The sequence below is a fragment of the Vigna radiata genome, chromosome 4 (genome assembly GCF_000741045.1).
Source record: "Vigna radiata var. radiata cultivar VC1973A chromosome 4, Vradiata_ver6, whole genome shotgun sequence".
Taxonomy (NCBI): domain Eukaryota; kingdom Viridiplantae; phylum Streptophyta; class Magnoliopsida; order Fabales; family Fabaceae; genus Vigna; species Vigna radiata.
This window is the reverse complement of record NC_028354.1, coordinates 19,511,796-19,524,150: the sequence shown is the minus strand read 5'-3', so window position 1 is coordinate 19,524,150 and position 12,355 is coordinate 19,511,796. Positions and strand designations below refer to the sequence as shown.

The 12,355-nt window shown below is 31.7% G+C and overlaps 1 protein-coding gene across 2 annotated transcripts; it reads right to left on the bottom strand.

Moving 5' to 3' along the window:
• Window positions 1-3,982: 3,982 nt before the first annotated feature.
• On the bottom strand, window positions 3,983-12,065 carry LOC106759380 (beta-hexosaminidase 1). 2 transcript variants are annotated; one of them, XM_022780078.1, is made up of 16 exons: window positions 11,577-12,065; window positions 11,380-11,454; window positions 10,779-10,814; window positions 10,132-10,243; window positions 9,972-10,042; window positions 9,752-9,882; window positions 9,261-9,277; window positions 9,027-9,075; window positions 8,434-8,534; window positions 7,401-7,460; window positions 6,315-6,348; window positions 5,444-5,542; window positions 5,113-5,172; window positions 4,773-5,023; window positions 4,528-4,599; window positions 3,983-4,370 (listed from the first exon to the last, which is right to left on the bottom strand). In XM_022780078.1, the coding sequence occupies exons 1-16, from the start codon at window positions 11,973-11,975 to the stop codon at window positions 4,198-4,200; spliced, it is 1,740 nt and encodes a 579-aa protein (XP_022635799.1). In that variant the 5' UTR covers window positions 11,976-12,065; the 3' UTR covers window positions 3,983-4,197. The 2 variants fall into 2 exon arrangements, with proteins under 2 accessions (XP_022635799.1, XP_014498018.1); XM_014642532.2 differs by lacking the exon at window positions 4,528-4,599 and having other exon boundaries at window positions 11,577-12,060.
• Between the last annotated feature and the right edge of the window lie 290 nt (window positions 12,066-12,355).

The window sequence follows — 12,355 nt, the reverse complement described above, 5'->3', positions numbered from 1 at the left end:
ATTTACTATTGATCATAGGATAACTGGATGACATCACCAATTAATTAATTAATTCCTTTAACTAAAGTTATTGTTAAAGTGATGTCTGATTTTCTAAGATTTGGAACATCTTACGAAGAATTGATTGCCATTTTTGTCATTACATAGCATTGTTGACAAGACAATGAACCCTAAAAGGGACACCAACCTCCAATAAATGTTTGAAAATGACTTCAATAGCCATCTTATTTTTCAAAACCTCCAACATATATAAGGATGTTAGCTATTTAAGTAAATAAACTACAAGATATAAATATTATCACAAATAGGTAACAAACTTATGTTCTTATGTTGTACCACTCTTTATGCTTAATTACAGTATGTCAGGATTTGTCTATGGTCAACCTATCAAAACATTAATGCTCACTCACCATTTATTTTGATTAATAATTATGATTTTATCACTCTTAAACACCTAAATTATCATCTTGCATGTGAACAGTTTAATGTATATATAAAACCTAAACCTAGACATAAATTTTTTTAATCTAATTATTAATATTATTATATATTTCAGAAAGTTAGATTTTGATGGTTGAAAATTTAAATACTACTCTAAGTTTTATATTAAATAAAAATGAGAGAGTGAAATATTGTATAAAGATGAAAACTTATTAATCCATTTTCTTTAAGTTATGAATAATATCAATATTTTATGTAATTGAATTTGTAATGTTTGTGTTTTTTTAGTGAACTTTCTCCTTTAATAAATCTAATATTGATAAAAAATTTATGAATTTTGATGTTTTATTTCATAAAAGTAAAATCAAAACTATATATTATTGTCTAATTTTATAAGAGAATTGAATTTCAATATAACTAACAAATTAATTTATGTTGGAAGTCTCACATCGACTAGAGATGAGGCCATTTAAGTGTATATAAGTGGGTGCAAACCTCATCTTACAAGCCGGTTTTGTGGGGTTGAATTAGGCTTAAGTTCACTTCTAACATGGTATCAGAGCTATGGTTGGCCAATTTATAATATATAAATGGGGTGCAGACCTCACCTTACAAGCTGGCTTTGTAGGTTTGAGTTCCACCTCTAACAATTTATACAAGTAAAATTGAGTTATAAGATGAAATTTATGGGAGAAGGAGGCAGCTAGAGTGGTAGAAAAGTTAAAGGTTTACGTGGAGATTTTATGATCACAACTTGTTTGTGAAAATGCAAAAGAAGGTTATAAATCTGAACACGTGGTTTGTGTTGGAGTCAGAAGTGCAGTTATTCTGCAGCACACATTGCCTTCAAAGCCCGGCAATTTGGTGAAACACTCCTTTAATGTTGATCTACTACGATTTACTGCATCTCCTCCTTCGTTCACGTGTGCTCGATGCTGCTTAATTAATATGCTGCAACTTCCATCAATAAGAACCTTTTGTCTTCAAAATTTCTACGGTAAGAGAATCATGCATCACGAAACCAGGAACCACTTTTTCACTATGTTTTTATCATCTTAGGTATACTAGGAAGAGTTCTCATACTTAGATTTCTCACCATTTTCTTACTATGTTTTTAAACCTTTTTATTTAATGATTTAACAATACATTACATTGAAATTGAAATATTATCTTTGTTTTGGGGTGTGGGATCAAGTCACTTCAAACATGTACATAATTTCTCCTCAAGTGCTGTCCGATAACTATTTTCCTTGGTTCTGTCAAAGGTTCTCCAATATTTAAGATAATAAACTGTCTGTACAGAATTTCAGAATAATGGTATTAAATGCATAGTAAATATGATTACCTATCTCTTATCTTTGACTTATATTTATAGTTTTCGACATAAGTTTGAGTGAAACCTTAATCTAAGTCCAATCTTAACCTAATATCTCTAATTACCATCTACATTAATCATTGAAGAAAAGCCTATTTATCGACTGTGACCGACCATCTCTGGTCTTGATCGTTCAACCTTGTTTATTGGTTCTGCCACATTCACAGTCGCTTCTTATCCGTTATTGCTGTCCGGCTATTTCTGTATGGATGGAATATTATGCATGTTCAGGTCATACGATACAATTTTAATATCAAGTTAACAAGGTTTATTTTTCATATTTTTCGAATTTGGTTTAAATAATTTGTTCAATCAAATCTGGATAGAGTTGAGATGAAGATAAATTCCTGTATCCAACCTTAGATTTTGTGTTTTTATTGGTTTCTTAATAAGCTCGTATTATTTTAAGTTTTAATATATTTAATATGCTGATATACAAAAATTCATCAGTAATTTATCATCACATTATAAATTATTAAATAAAATAAAAACAAAAAATAAAAACTACATGATAAAAATTATATTTCAAGAAATATAAGCAAATTATATTTATTATAAAATATATAAGTAAATATATTATAATTTTAAATAAATAAAAGTTAAATTACCTAAGTAAGAACAATAATTTCTCTAATAAAAGATATTACTTGTTTCCATGATTTGGAGATCCTAAAATAGTTATTGTTACTAAAGAGAGAAATCATGGAAACGTTTTTATGGCAGAAAATAAATGGCAAATAATAAGAAAGTTGCATAATGAAAGTGGACCGATTTTATGTGTAATTGAAGATTAGCATTTATTCCTACTAAAACCTAACTAATTACTAAAACTATAAATTTGTAATTTTTTGTACCAAAAAGTTTACCAGAAAGTTTTGAATATAGTATTCATTTTCCATGATTTAGAAAAAGTTCATATCCATCTTTTTTACTTATAGAGATAGTAAGTGTAATTTTCATCTCCGATGAATACGTATAAAATTTCATAGAATAACAAAGAAAAATTGATTATTACTTGTTCACACCTAAAATAAAATATTATATATATATATATATAATTTATATACCATTATCATTATGTTCTTAATTAAGATATTAATAAGTAAAACAAATTTATTATTTATTATTTAATCTTTCAAACATAACATTAAAAATATCAAAAAGCAACATAAGATAGACATTTATACATAATATTAAAGATAAAATATAATTTTAAGTCATTTAAATATAAGTCATAATTAAACAATGTTATAAATATATTCATCAAGCATAGTTATTCTTAAACGGTTGCTTTTTGTGTATTTTTTACTTGACAATATACATCAAATCATACAATGACACATGATGTTTAAATATTGTCAAAAAAAAATATTGTCTAAATATTATTATCTTTTCAAAATTACATTTAAGGAACCAAATTATTCAGGATAAGGATCTTAATGGACATAACTATAGGTTTAGCATTTTTTGCTGCGGAAAAAAAAATCTGATTTTGTCTTTTCCATAAGAAACATTAAATTTGCATTTACTGCAAATTAAGCATACTACTTGGCTGTAACAATGTTGATGGTCTGTATACAATAATTATAGTTAATGAGTTCACATCTGACCAAATTTGTTACTTATTCAAAGTTTGAATAATCTGTTACATAGTTCTATTTATTATCAATGTTTGGTTACTTATTCAAAGTTTGACTAGTCAGTTACTTAGTGCAAACATTTTTAATCAGTTAATAAATTAGAAGTGATTGCTGGTATGATTTTGATGGTAATTATTATAAAACTCAATAAACTAATTATATATATATATATATATATATATATATATATATATATATATATATATATATATATATATATATATATATACACACACTCAGAGACACACATGTATATACAAGCAGTTTGCATAGTCAGTGACAAGCCACTTTGCCAACTTACTATACCATATAAAATCTAGCTTCATGTGCTAAAATTAAAGATTCTAATCCAAGTTTTTGTTTTGATAAATCTTTGAAGAGCTTTTGGTACTGAACAAGCTTCATCTGCTGAAATTTCAGATTCTAATCCAAGTTTAGATGTTGCTAAGATCTTTGAAGAGCTTTTGGTACCGAACAAGTTTCATCTGCTAAAACTAAAGATTCTATAATCCAAGTTTAGATGTTGCTGAAATCTTTGAAAAGCTTTTGGTACTGAGCAAACTCAAGCATTCAGAACAAGTGTATATAATTTGCTTTCAGAATAAACAAATTAAAAAAAATGTAAACTGGACATGATTTATTTAATTCAACAGTAAATTACATTGCAATATGGGTTGGCGGAAGATTAGAGTTCTGGCATCAAGAACCAGCTTACACATGACAGAAGGATCATTATATGGATTATTGCTCATAACATGACCCTGGACCTACAGGTGCCCTTCTAGCATAAAAATTCTTCACAGGAGCAGCTGGAACCCCTCGTTTATTCAACAGACATCTGAAGTTTTGCAACCGAGGCAATGCAGTTACGGTAACATTTTTTGAGGAAGAATCTCTCTGACTCCATAAGCGTTCTGTGGTAAATAAGGAGTAATTAGTTTTGCATAATCAAGTTCAGCAGCCAGCATTTGCCAATCAAAGGAAACTTGATACAGGAAGAGGCACCTCTATAGAAAATCGGATGAATAATCAAAGATATAAAATGCACTTCATATGGCTTGAGTATGTTACCTTTACACACACACACACAGAAGAGGGGCCTAATTTTCATTTTATAGAAGAGGGACACTGAAATTTCTACTACTGCAACAAAATCAGTTATTATATCAGGAAATGACAGTAGGATGCTCATTGCCTGATATATTTTCCTTAGAATCACTACTAGGTTGGAAGACATATGAAAGAGTTAGTAATAATACTATAAGTACACTGCAAGAATGTTGAACAACTTATTAACATCAGCAAGATTTTCCAACCTGCAGCTGCAGCAGCTCGAGGCCATATTGTTTGCTGAACATCGGATGTATCAACTGTCTCAGCCCACATGCAAACTTCTCCTCCAATTACAAGCTCTTGTTCAGAAGCTTTTTGTATTCCCTCTAGTGGCTCAGCAGTATAGACCTCATCCCAAGGTACATCCAGATGGTCAAGATACCAGACACCCTGGTTACTGTAAATGCACCTGAAACCTTTTGCAACAACCTTTGGACAAACACCAGGGCCCAACCTACAGAATCACTTGAAATAATTTATTCTGAAACTGGGACATTGGACGTTCGTCCTACAGTAAAGCTGCTTACACAGATGGAAACTCACCAGTTGTGCACAATGGTTTTTGGATGGAGCTTTGATGGAAACGTATTGAAGGTTTCCTCCCTGTAATTGCACAAAAAAATGTATCCATATTTTGAGAACATTTAATAGACAGAACAATTGCGTAGTGATTAGCTAACCTATACTGTTCCATGCATATGCAAACTAGTGTCGGCTTTTGAATTTTGAAATATTGATGATTTCAACAGAAAGAAAGGATTAGGATAGAAAGGTGATACTAGGGTGAAATAGCTGCTAAGGACAAATTAAGGGTACAAATCAGCTTTTTGAGTTATAATAATACCATACAGACATATAAATATATCGATCATACCAATTCACTGGACTCCAATTTTTTGAAACGGCAATCTCTTGAGCCTTCAGTACAAAATATTGATAGGCATCTCTAGCGGTCATGTTGTGATTCTGAAGCCTGCAGTCACAGTAAATGATGAAAATACAGAATATAAATGTAACATCTAAAAGAAGTGCCTTTACATTGACAATTGACAAAATGGTTAACTTTACAGGCAATTGACAACCATCACAATGCTCAGTACCAAAAATGGTGTGAGAAGACGGGAAAAAGGAACAGATTTCTTATGAATGATCTGGTTAAAAAAGTAATACTAAACTGTTCCCTAGTCAAATGTTGGCTCATGACATGTAACAGACTCTGAGACTAATAGTTCTAGAGGTCTTTTGTCGCTGGCTCCATTCTTGATCCTTGTAATAAAAAGTTGAATTTCAACACAAGGCAAATGGGCTTACGCATTTGTACATTCTCCAACCCCAGAGGGATGTGTTGAAGATATAATGTAAAATCATTCATGTATCTCCAACTAAAAATCAAACTTTTGGGAATTGGGATTATAGGTTCATGACATCTTCATAGCAAATAATCCAAAAATTTCAGTTGATTGCAAAAAATGACAAATGAAGTCATTATATGGCGACAGAAATCGGGCCAAGATTAACAACTATAACAGTAATTCAGTCGACATTGAGATTGCAGTCCGTTACAAGCTTTGCTTGGTAAAAAAAATACAAGATTATGAATGAAATAATTCTTGCAAGTCACAGCCTTTGCCAAATCCTTTATATATATGAAGTTTTTAGTTGAGTTGAAAAATTGTACATAAATGGCTAAACAAAATGTCATCAAGAAATGTAAATAGACGAGTTTAACAAGTTAATGCTGATACCATTCTTTTATATGAGGGGTACTACGCCAGCAATCTGTCAAATAAAACATAATTTTTCATCAATTAGCACTGTTGATACAAATATTTTTCAACATTTCAACAATAATTTAAATTCTACTTTTTGTTATACTTTTATGGTATAAATAAATGTTACAAAACCGAGCTCATGACCACTTCCGAACAACCACTTCTGAATAGACAAAAATACCATATTAAGGAGCATGGGGCCTTCTCAAACTTGGATGATAAATAAACTAATAGAAATTATGTACTGCTAGAGGCCCTCTTGCAATATGAATCCCAACCCCCCTCAAGGTTTGTAAATATTGGAAGAAATAAGTGCATCAAAACAATTCTGAGGAAACTTCTCTTTCATGGCTTTCTAAGACCAAAAGAAAACACTATTAATTCCAAGAGATGTTTCAGGTTTTGTAACCCTCATAATATCTAAACTTAGATTACTTTATCCATAGGGAAACTTTAGCACAGATCAAATCATAACAATCACAAGTTTGCAAAGAAGCACCAATCTATAATATCAGTTTTTTTTTTTAAATTATTATTGAAGATAGAAGTGCAGGACCCCTTAAAATGTAGATTTCAAACAAGGAGGAAAGTTGGTGGTAAGTGTATCCAACAGCATCATTTAACCATTTGATTGGTTTGGTACTGTATATAGGAGAAGGAAGAAACTAGACAGTTAATACAGTTATAATTTTATAACTATAACAGACATTATATAAAGTCTGTTTAGGAGTTAGGAAGGGGCCTGGTCCATTTTTCCTTGAGAGTTAGGAAGGGCTAAGGAGAGTGAGGTCTCTCAAACACCTCATTGGTGTCTGTTGTATAACAATTTTTGTTCTGGTTTCTAAATCCCTGTAGCATTGGTAAGAGATTAGAGTTCAATTGTAATAAAAGTGTTCTTTTTGTATACCAGTTCTATCACCATTATTAGCATTTATCACTTCAGAAATTAACTTGAAGTTGTACTAATGATAAAAAACCATTTCCTTCGTTTATAAGCATTTAGCTTTTAGTTCAATTGATTATTTGACAAGTTGCAATAAAGAAACCACTTAGACTGACCAGTATTAACTTCGTCACCACCCAAGTGAAATAGCTCAAATGGGAAAATCGTTCTAATATCTGCAAAATTTATAAAGAGAAAAAGATTGTTATTTTTATGTAGAAACTTGTGAGATAGGAGCACAATACAGAAACACTAGACACAGTTGGTAAAATAGACAGAAGATGAACTAAAGTACTAAACACATTTCAGAGTACAAGGTATGAGTGGGGAGATATGGGAAGATGTTCGGAAGAGATGGTTTTAACAATCCGCATAATATAGCAAGATGAATCAAGGATAAGATTAAATGGCAGAAGAAAAAAGAATAAAAACGCATGAGTGGATGGATACATGTTTTAATAATGCTCAAACAAACAATAAAAGAATAATGAAGAAAACATAAAGAGACAGGCACATATATTGTTTCCCACTTCCACAAGACTAGATTAAACTTTTGAAATTAAAGAGGGTGCTACATAAAAATAAAAAATAAAAAAAACAGACAAATAGGAAAAAGAAAAATAAACTTGTAATTTTAAGAGAATCTGCAAGGAAAAAATCTTAATTATAGCTATGATAGTATGACACTCCGGTGAAGACCTACGCAACTCTTCTGATTCACCGGTACCTAGCAGCATCAGAGTAAATACAACAAAAACAGCAATAATAGCTAAGTCTTATCCCTCTAGGTGGAGTAGGCTATATCCATCATATAACGCCATTAAACATGGTTAAAAACAAAAGCTTTGGACTGATTTTCTTTTTACTAGTAAAGGATACACAACAAAGTAATAAGAGTTGAATTTTGTGAAAACCTGTAGGTGTGATATCAATAAAATAAAATAATAACTACTTTTCTTATTTATTTACTTCAAAGTCAAAATATCTATGCACCTAAAAAGTAAAAAAAAAATAATAATAATCTTAGTATTTTATTAAATATAGATGTCTAACATTTTATCCAGAAAATATTACAAATCAGATAATATTTAATAAACAAATCCCAAGAACTGAACAAGTATGGAGCTTAAGGTTTCATAGGAGCTTAACCTGTCAGAATACCAGAAATGACATCAAAAGTAAAGTTCTTTGAAACATCAAGTGGCTCCCTACAGCTAGGTGATGGCCAAAGATCAGGATATCCTGCACCCCTATATAAAATAAAAAGAACTTCAAAACTTTTTGTTATGCATGCTACTTGCCAGCAAAAAATAGAAATATTAAATTGCTGGAGTAACAATTGAAGTCATACAACTAATTGATTAAATTTCAACTTCACAAAAAAAAATGAATAAGAATCCAGCTAATAACCAGATGAAGCAAATATGAAATAGAAAAAAAAAAATAGCAATGGCTTGCTAAAATAAACAAAAAAAAAATAGCCAGTTTCAATCCTAGCATGTATCAGTCATTGGAGGAACCAGTTCTTACATCAATGGAAGCACTCGACCCAATGAAATTACTGGTTGCAAGCTAAAATAAACTTTTGTGCCCAACTCTTTCTTAAAAGAGATACAAGTGACAAATTTTGAGAAGTAAAATAAACTCCTTTGGTCTCCACGTGCGAAAGTAACAAAGCAAATTATTATAATACGATCAGGCCATACTTAACAAAGAAAAACGAGTAAGGCATGTTTTTTTACCATGATTCTGCATGACCAGGGACATCCACTTCCGCCATCACATTTATACCTGCAATCAATCATACAAATACTCAATAAAAGCATGCAGATTCACTTTTTTTTTTTTATTTTTATGCTTGTATTTTGCATGAAACTAAGAAGATGAAAAAGCGAAAAGGAAAAGAAAACCATAAAAATCAACATAAATATGTTATGTAGCCGGAACTTTGGAAGAGGAATTTGAAGATACCTCACCTCTCATTTTGGCGAAGCTTTATATCAACATACCATGTAAAAGAAAAGAAAACACGACATTTATCAATGTTAAATTAAGAAACCAAACTCAGATGGTAACCAGAAGCTAACAATTCAACGAAAGGAAAAGGCATTACACATATCTATTGACAAGGCCATTATAATATTATTTTGGGATTTTAGTCACATATTTCCCCACTCCCATGATAGCCATTCTTGTCCCCTCTGCTCATTTAAAAATTAAATTCTACAATCAACTATTTCCAGTTCAAAATTGCTTGTCCTGTAAAAGTGACGTGCTTAAAATTGAAAGATTGTATTAACAAAATTACTTAAAACTGGACAGTTTGAGGAAAAGATGATTCTATCAAAGGTTAGACAGATAATTTACTTCAACGTGCTTATTGTTTGGTAATTTTTCATTCCCCGGGAAAATTGCTACTAAAACAGGAAGATTATAAAAACAACAATTAATTTGCATAAAGTCTTACTTGACAATTTCATATGCATCTTCAACTGTGTAACGTTCCCACTGAGTATACGAACCTTTCCACAAGTCTGGATATGTAGGTACCTCAAGCGGAAATGACTCCTCATCTATGATGTGCCAATGTAGAACATTCTAAGCAGCATAAATTTATATATTCAGCATTACATGAAAAGAAAAACAGCAAGGAAGAAAATTGAAAAAGCATATAACATAAATCTTACAAGTTTAGCATAGGACATAGATTCAATAATCTGCTTAATTACAGTAATTGGTAAATAGTGCCTTGATGTATCTGCAAAAAAACATGTATCACTGTCCGCTGGTCATAGTATAAAACTGCCAGCAAAATAAAAATTTTCTATTGGAAAACTTGAGTCTCACCCAACAAAAGCCCACGATATGCAAATCTAGGTTTATCTTGGATGGACCAAGGTGCCTTGTATATTTTTACTTTTTTAGTTGTATAATCGAAAGAACACAACTGGCTGAATGTCTGGTGCACCATGCAAAGCCAACAATAGTTCAGTTTTCATTTTGCACAGTTAAAAAATAGATAAACTGAGACTTTGAGAAATTTACTACATCCATGCCAATGTATATACAGGTTAGAGGGGTTTATGTTTCCACAATATCAAGATCAACAATATAAAGGTATACACACAAAAAATACATTCTAGAAAATTGATTAAATCTTATCCCATATACAAGGACACGGCAGATTACAGATTTGCCAACCTTATGGAGAAAAACATATTTAAATATGGAAATGGAAATAAATGTTAGAAATCATCTTAAAAAGAGTATGTCACAACAGGTATATCTGGTATCTACAACTTCAGACTTCAGTAACCAGATGTCAAAGCAAGCCAATAAGTGCTAAACAAGGACTGGTCTCTATTCATCAACCTTCACCTCCTTACCATCTCTTCCCACCACCACTACTCCACTTCAAGCCGCCAAATAAAGTAAAAAGAAAATGGAAGAATAAAAACAGTTTGAGCTCATTCACAAGCAAACTCTTTACATGCCTCTAATCCCCGCAATGCACCATAAACGGTATTTGCCTGCAATGACAAAATCACACAATAGGGTGATTAACGAACACATGGAATAATTTGCTTTATTTTTTTGAGTCCAGAAGCAATAATCCAACCACAACTCTGTCTCAATCTTTATTTTATTTTATTTTTTTTTACTTTTAAATGAATATGTTTTTCTTTTCTTTTACAAAACAAAAAGCTTTGATGAGTTTGGGCAGTACACGAGAAATGTGTCATACTGTAATCATAGAAAGAAACAAAAGAGCTTGCTTAAATTGTTTCCAGTACGGGAAAGTAGGAAGGTCCCTCAAAAAGAAAAAAAAAAGATGGAAAGAGAAAAACTAAAGCTGAAAACCAACTTCAATTCAACTTTTCGCACTGAGAATATAAACGAAACATACTTCAGAGTCATCCAACTTTTTTCAGACAGAATTTTCCAAAGGTACTTAAACTATAAACTAAGCATTACATTGACTGGATGAACAAAGAACCAAGAAGTTGTATTGTAACAAACAAGCAACTCCAATTCCAAATTCCAAAAAATAAAACAAATTAGAATCGAATATCCAAATCCAACAATGGAGCTAACCTCAATTGTAACTCGGGAAGAGTCCTTGGCTTTGGGAACCAGCAGGGTATAGCTTTCATCCACTCCAAATTGAAGCTGCAGAGAGAAAAACAGAACAGAATAGTCATCACCCAGTTGAAGTTAACCAAGCCATCACCAACCCTCACTGTATGAACTGAAGTTATCCAAATCAAAAAATTCCAAACCACGGCACCAACCTCCTCGTTGTCCGAATGGACAGTGATGTTCAATGTGTCAACATCGTATGCCGAAACAGACGACACCAACCGCTCCCTCAGCTTCCTCATAAAACTAAACCCCAATCCCAATCCAGTGTGCTTGAATACGATCCCTCTGTACCGATCAAACCCCGCTCTCAGAACGGCTGAGCCGCCACCATTTCCGGCGACAGTAAGCTTGAGTGCAGGATCAACATCAAGAGCCTCGTTGCCGGAAGTGTACTCTGCTGGAAGTGGCCATAAGTAAGTGGGGGTTTCATCGGATTGGTCGAAAGTAATGTCAAGTGGGGTCCCTCGCCGCACAGAAACTGAGCTGACTGAAACAGCGAAGGAAACGAGGAAAAGAATGAGAAGATGAGAAGAAGAAGATACCAACATGGTGAAATGAAGCTGAGTGATTGAGAAAGAGGAATTTCTATTTATTTGGACATTGCAAGTTACAACCTTTTTCCCTGTTCTTTACAATTTTCTTTTTCTTTACTACAGGGTTTTACCATCTTCTTCATTCAAAGGCAAGAAAGATATCTATGTATGTGTAGAACTAACATATATGTTTCTTTTCCTTCTGAATTAAATATTTCTTTCACTTTTTTGTTGTGTATTTTAAAAATAAAATCATAATTAACAAAATTCCAAAATAAATTACATCATTGATTGATCTTAATGTTGTTTAAAATTATTGATCTTAATAATTTTATTTTGTTTGAGATCCGAACATAAATATTTATGTTTGGTCGTTTAAAATCAAGCAATTTTTA